Genomic DNA, 6234 nt, shown 5'->3' on the forward strand with positions numbered 1-6234 from the left:
AACTATCGGTTTTTGCTAGAAATATTTTAATTTAGGCGTAAAAAATTATGATATAAAGAGGATTTTTATGAAATTTGAGAAATCCTCTACAAACGGTCCCGAACAAATCGCTGTAGCTGAAAAAGTATAAGAGATATCAAAATAATTCTTTCACTCTGAGTATCAGCAGGCTTTTGAGGACTATGGAGTTCATTTTTAGGTTTGTACAAAAATCGGTGTAGGCACAGCGACGATGTAAAAAGTGGATGATGTGGAAGAATGAAGCTCCAAAGCGTTTTAAGGATTTTGCACATTCGCTACTCCCGAACAAATTGTTCCTGCGGAAAAACCGTAACAGTTATCCACAAAATTCCTTTTTTATGAGTGCCAGAAGGGTCGGGACATTCATGTGTGAAAGTCTCATGCCTGTACATAAAACGGTTTAGGAGTAGCGACGATGTAGAAAAGTGCCTCATTTGGGGAGATTGAAGTCTGATCCTGTTTTAGCATTTTCCCAAAACGCTACTCCCGAACAAATTGTTCCTGCGGCAAAACCGTAACATTTATCGACAAAATTTCTCTTTTGTGAGCGCCAGAAGGGTCTGGACATGAATGTGTGAAAGTCTCGTGCCTGTACATGAAACGGTTTAGGAGTAGTGACGATGTAAATACATGTGATGTTTTGGATTTCCAGGTGTCATTTTTGAAAACCGCTCCATAGGAAATGAATGGGGAAGGTTTCGGGTTAGTGTCGCTCTGAGGTGATTTGCGAAAAATCTATAAATCCCACACCAATGATGGTTACATTTTCCGAATCCAGACAAAAATTCCTACGTTTTGATGTATAATTTATGTGGATAGGTTGAAAATTGAGCGAGTGAGAAGAAGTTGTTCGGAGAAGAAGAATTTGTTGAATTTCTAGAGTGCGCACTCTAACAGAGGCTCCTTGACAACCATAGCAACGCATGTTATTTGCTGAATTTCTTGAAAAGCCAAAATTATTTTAAGGAGGTACTATATGAAAATGGTAAAAGATATGAAAAAGCTGAACTATACCATAATAGCTGAAAGATATCACTACATTTTAAAAGTTGAATGGCGTTTCTAGCTGAAAGTAGGCTGAAGCAGTAACTGTCAAAAAGCTGAAATATTTGAAGAATTTGAAGGATTCTCCATTCATTTGAATGAGACCAAAACAGTTACAAAAAGTTGAATATTTTAAATATTATAAAAGTTATAATTACCAAAAGTCTTAGCAGTAATGTCCTGAAGGAGCTGAACGTTTTGATACCAGAATGGTTGAAATCGGTTGAAAAATGCGGAACGAGTTAGGCGTCGAAAAACGTACGGAATAATAATAATAAAAAGTAAAGAAAAACAGGAAAACAATAAGTGAGAATGCTGTATAGCATTCTCACTTGATAATAATAATAAATAATAACTAGAAAAGGCTGTTCCTGCGAAACAGCAGTGAGAATGCTAATCTGCAGGAATGATTGAGCAGAATGCAGAAATTGAATTCCGATTGAAATTTTGAAACATTTGAAGAATTGAACGAAAATAATACAAGAAGTTTGGATTTGAAGTTTGAAATTTGAAGAAATTTAAGAATTTTAAATGGAGAATTTGAAGAATTTGAAAAGTTTAAGAATTGAACGAAATTGAGAATTTACAAACTTTGAAGAAGTTTCAAAATTTTAGAAGAAATTTGAGAGAATTTGAACAAATTTGAAGGAATTTTGAAAATTTGAAAAATTTAAAAAAAATTGAAGAATTTGAAGATTAAGAACAACTATAAAAATTCTTGAAGAAATTTAGCAAGGCGGCCTGCCTCGTGGGTACCGTTCAAGAATACTACACGGGAGTAACACTGCGGAATTCAGCTTCCTACGGTCTTCACAGCACCCGCAGTGCCCTTCGAAAGGTGCCATGTTAAGTCAATGGACCTCCTAGAAGCCTCTGGCTAAAAGGGTTGTCATGGAGACTCCCTCACAGCTGTAGCCTCTATTTGTCTGTAAAGGCAGAACAACCCCGGCTAAGCAGAAGTTGGTAGGACCTTTCTAAAGCTACTTCTGGTTAGCAACATGCTAACCGTTAGCCGCTAGCATGGTTGTGTTCAGTATCACCGGGTGATTGTACTCTGTCAGTTTGGTCCAAATCCTGTACTGGGAAGTGCCTCAAAAAGGGGTGCCAATACTTAATGTCACCAAACGTGACCAAAGTTCATGGGTCAGATTGGCCTCCTTTAGCAACTCCGCCTCACCACATCTGGGCCAAGAACTCAACATTTGACCAAAATGGTCAGTAGCGCCATTTCCCACATGTGGGGGGTGCTGTATTGGCCAATTGGGTCGTATCTGGGCATCATGCCAGGTCCTGTTGGAAGCAAAGGCCCAATAGGAAAGCATGTGACATCCAAAATGGGACAGAAAACTGACACATGGCTGAAAGTCACTTGAAAATTTTAAAATGTTAAGAGGAAGTGACTGTGCGAATTTCAGGCTCCTACATTAATCACAGCCACTGCAGTGGATGTTGAAAGTTGCTATTCTATCCGAATGGAGCGTGTCCCTCTGGCCCTCAGAGTTCCGTCGTCATGGAAACTCACTGACACAGCTGCAGCGGCCAGTCTCCCGAAGTGCAGAGACTTTGTCAGACTCTGCCTCATTGAAATAGAATGGAGAACTTTGCCTCAAACAACGCTCCATATCTCCTGTTCTGTAAATGGTAGAGACATAATTTTTTCAGCGTTTAGTTCGTAACGGATAGGAGAACAAGAAAAACTATCGGTTTTTGCTAGAAATATTTTAATTTAGGCGTAAAAAATTATGATATAAAGAGGATTTTTATGAAATTTGAGAAATCCTCTACAAACGGTCCCGAACAAATCGCTGTAGCTGAAAAAGTATAAGAGATATCAAAATAATTCTTTCACTCTGAGTATCAGCAGGCTTTTGAGGACTATGGAGTTAATTTTTAGGTTTGTACAAAAATCGGTGTAGGCACAGCGACGATGTAAAAAGTGGATGATGTGGAAGAATGAAGCTCCAAAGCGTTTTAAGGATTTTGCACATTCGCTACTCCCGAACAAATTGTTCCTGCGGAAAAACCGTAACAGTTATCCACAAAATTCCTTTTTTATGAGTGCCAGAAGGGTCGGGACATTCATGTGTGAAAGTCTCATGCCTGTACATCAAACGGTTTAGGAGTAGCGACGATGTAGAAAAGTGCCTCATTTGGGGAGATTGAAGTCTGATCCTGTTTTAGCATTTTCCCAAAACGCTACTCCAGAACAAATTGTTCCTGCGGCAAAACCGTAACATTTATCGACAAAATTTCTCTTTTGTGAGCGCCAGAAGGGTCGGGACATGAATGTGTGAAAGTCTCATGCCTCTACATGAAACGGTTTAGGAGTAGCGACGATGCGAAAACATGTGATGTTTTGGATTTCCAGGTGTCATTTTTGAAAACCGCTCCATAGAAAATGAATTGGAAAGGTTTTGGGTTAGTGTCGCTCTGAGGTGATTTGCGAAAAAATCTATAAATCCCACACCAATGATGGTTACATTTTACGAATCCAGACAAAAATTCCTACGTTTTGATGTATAATTTGTGTGGATAGAGTGAAATTTGAGCGAGTGAGAAGAAGTTGTTCGGAGAAGAAGAATTTGTTAAATTTCCAGAGTGCGCACTCTAAACGAGGCTCCTTGACGACCATAGCAACGCATGTTATTTGCTGAATTTCTTGAAAAGCCAAAATTATTTTAAAGACGTACTATACGAAAATGGTGAAAGATATGAAAAAGCTGAAACATACCATAATAGCCAAAAGATATCACTACGTTTTAAAAGTTGAATGGTGTTTATAGGTGAAAGTAGGCTGAAGCAGTAAGATGACAAAAAGTTGAAATATTTGAAGAATTTGAAGGATTTTCCATTCATTTTCAATGAGAGCAAAAAACGCACAAAAAGTTAAATATTTTAAATATTATAAAAGTTATAATTACAAAAAGACATAGCAGTAATGTCGTGAACGAGCTGAACGTTTTGATACGAAAATTGTTTAAATCGGTTGAAGTATGCAGGAGTAGTTAGATGCCGAAAAACGTACGGAATAATAATCAAGACCTGAAGGAACTTAATAAGTGAGAATGCTGTATAGCATTCTCACTTGATAAAAATAAAGAAAAACAGGAAAACAATAAGTGAGAATGCTGTATAGCATTCTCACTTGATAATAATAAAAATAAAGAAAAACAGGAAAACAATAAGTGAGAATGCTGTATAGCATTCTCACTTGATAATAAAAATAAAGAAAAACAGGAAAACAATAAGTGAGAATGCTGTATAGCATTCTCACTTGATAAGTAAAATGTTCTTAAAATGAATGTATTTGTCCTTGATTTGAGCAGGTAAATCAGACTATTTGCCAATTGAATAAGAATTTTGCACTTAAAATAGGAACAATTCATCTCCATCATCTTATTTCAAGTGCAGGATGTCTAATTATCTTATTTTAGGGGTCAAAATACTCATTCCATTGGCAGATAATCCATTTTACCTACTCAAATCAAGGATAAACACACTAACTTACTTACTTATTTTTTAGATCCATTTTTGCAGTGTAGGAGGTATGCCTACTTTCATACTTTCGTGATGACACAAGTCCTAAAACTTGTTTAGAGAAGAAATCTGTGCATTTCCTACATTTTCTCTGTCTGGTGTCTGTTTTGTGTTCACGTTTTTCCTCTCGGCGTTGTTTCCAGGCCAGCATGTGGCCCTCCATCCCCCTGGTGGTGCCTCAGGCCACGCTGGGCACCGCCATGGGCCTGGCCACCTCCATACAGATGGTCGGGATCGGCGTGTCCAACCTGATCGTTGGACAGATCCTGGGCACCAAGTCGAGGTAATTAAATGCTGAGGTGATCGCCGCTCGGTTTGTTTTTGATTTAACAGATTTCGCCGCTTCCGTCTTGCAGCGAGGCTAAGATCCCGCTGTGGCGCTGGCAGAGGATGATGATCTTTATGTTGGCAAACACCGTCTGCTGCATCGTGACGTCCGTGTTGCTCAACGTCGCTGACCACAGACAGGTCAGACATCTCTGAGGTCCGGTTTATGAATCCTGCAGCGCAGAGCTTAACCCGGCTGTATGTTAACGTTTCTGCAGGGCGGCACTCTGAACAAGACCACCAAGAGGTCGGAGCAGGCAGAGGGAGACTCGGAGCGAGAGCCGCTCCACCAGGAGGAGAAAGAGGAGGAGGAGGAGGAGGAGGAAAACGGGCCTAAAAGCTCCGATGTGCCGTCTCAGTCTATCAATTCATGAGCTTCTCTCAAACACTAAGTCTAAGAATTACAACCTGCAACCCGCTGTGCCTCAAATTACAGCCAATAAGTGAAACTGTTATTTTTCTCACACCAGTCGATGCATCAGTGTTGCAGAAATGATTATTCTTTGGAGTATTGTGCAATTCTTTTTTTTAACTTGTTTTAATTTTCAGAACAGTATTGAGACTTTTTTTTAACTTTATGACGTTTTTTTAGCTGTCGGTATGGATTTAAAGGGACGCTCGTTCATTTTCAATTAAATGAAAGAAAAGAGTTGATTTAATAACGTTTTTAGACTCAAATCAAGTTGTTTGTGACATTTGCTGCCAACTTTTCCCCCACATCAGGTTTTTACATTTAGTTCTTATTTTTTTTATAGGAATTTTCCATTTCGGGGTTTTAAACAGGCTCAATTCTCTGCAATGTGCAACATGGCCACCAGATGGCACTATTCCTTTAAGAAAGAATTATTTAATCTGGTAAAGTTTGGACTTTTAAATCTTTCACAAATTGCTAAAGTGATACCAGCTTTGTAAAGAAATAATAGACATTATTATAAAAATCCAGAATCTAAGTTAGTGCTGTCATTAATTGACTGTGGTCACCATTTATTTATAATTGGAGGCGTTTTGAATTTTATTCTGTATGTGTTAAATGATTGCTTAATTGTGTTCCTGCTAGTTTTATGAGGTAGGATTGTTAGCGTCTGTGAGCTGCATTTGTAAAAAAGGACAAAACGTACAATTCAAATCAGAATTGTAGTCAGAATCAAATCAGATCAAATAAATAAGAAGTGATGAGCACAGGAGGCACTCCCAAAGCAGAGCTTCTCCTAAATGTTAAAGATGTCCACCCAGTGTCGTACAGGGTCCGTTTCAGCTTCCTGTCACATCCTAAGTGCTTAAATAGACCTTTCTTCTTTCTTTTTA

General features: G+C 38.5%; 1 protein-coding gene across 1 annotated transcript; it reads left to right on the plus strand.

The window, feature by feature from the left end:
- Window positions 1-4743: 4743 nt before the first annotated feature.
- On the plus strand, window positions 4744-5690 carry LOC118561282 (major facilitator superfamily domain-containing protein 1-like). Its single transcript, XM_036133245.1, has 3 exons — window positions 4744-4885; window positions 4959-5070; window positions 5148-5690. The coding sequence occupies exons 1-3, from the start codon at window positions 4752-4754 to the stop codon at window positions 5301-5303; spliced, it is 402 nt and encodes a 133-aa protein (XP_035989138.1). The 5' UTR covers window positions 4744-4751; the 3' UTR covers window positions 5304-5690.
- The last annotated feature ends 544 nt before the right edge of the window (window positions 5691-6234 follow it).

This window comes from Fundulus heteroclitus, unplaced genomic scaffold (assembly GCF_011125445.2).
Source record: "Fundulus heteroclitus isolate FHET01 unplaced genomic scaffold, MU-UCD_Fhet_4.1 scaffold_596, whole genome shotgun sequence".
Taxonomy (NCBI): Eukaryota; Metazoa; Chordata; class Actinopteri; order Cyprinodontiformes; family Fundulidae; genus Fundulus; species Fundulus heteroclitus.

Coding starts and splice junctions, on each gene's coding strand:
- LOC118561282 (XM_036133245.1), top strand. CDS start 4,752: ATGTGGCCCTCCATCCCCCTGGTGGTGCCTCAGGCCACGCTGGGCACC. Junction 4,886..4,958: donor ATCCTGGGCACCAAGTCGAG/GTAATTAAATGC, acceptor TCCGTCTTGCAG/CGAGGCTAAGATCCCGCTGT. Junction 5,071..5,147: donor ACGTCGCTGACCACAGACAG/GTCAGACATCTC, acceptor ACGTTTCTGCAG/GGCGGCACTCTGAACAAGAC.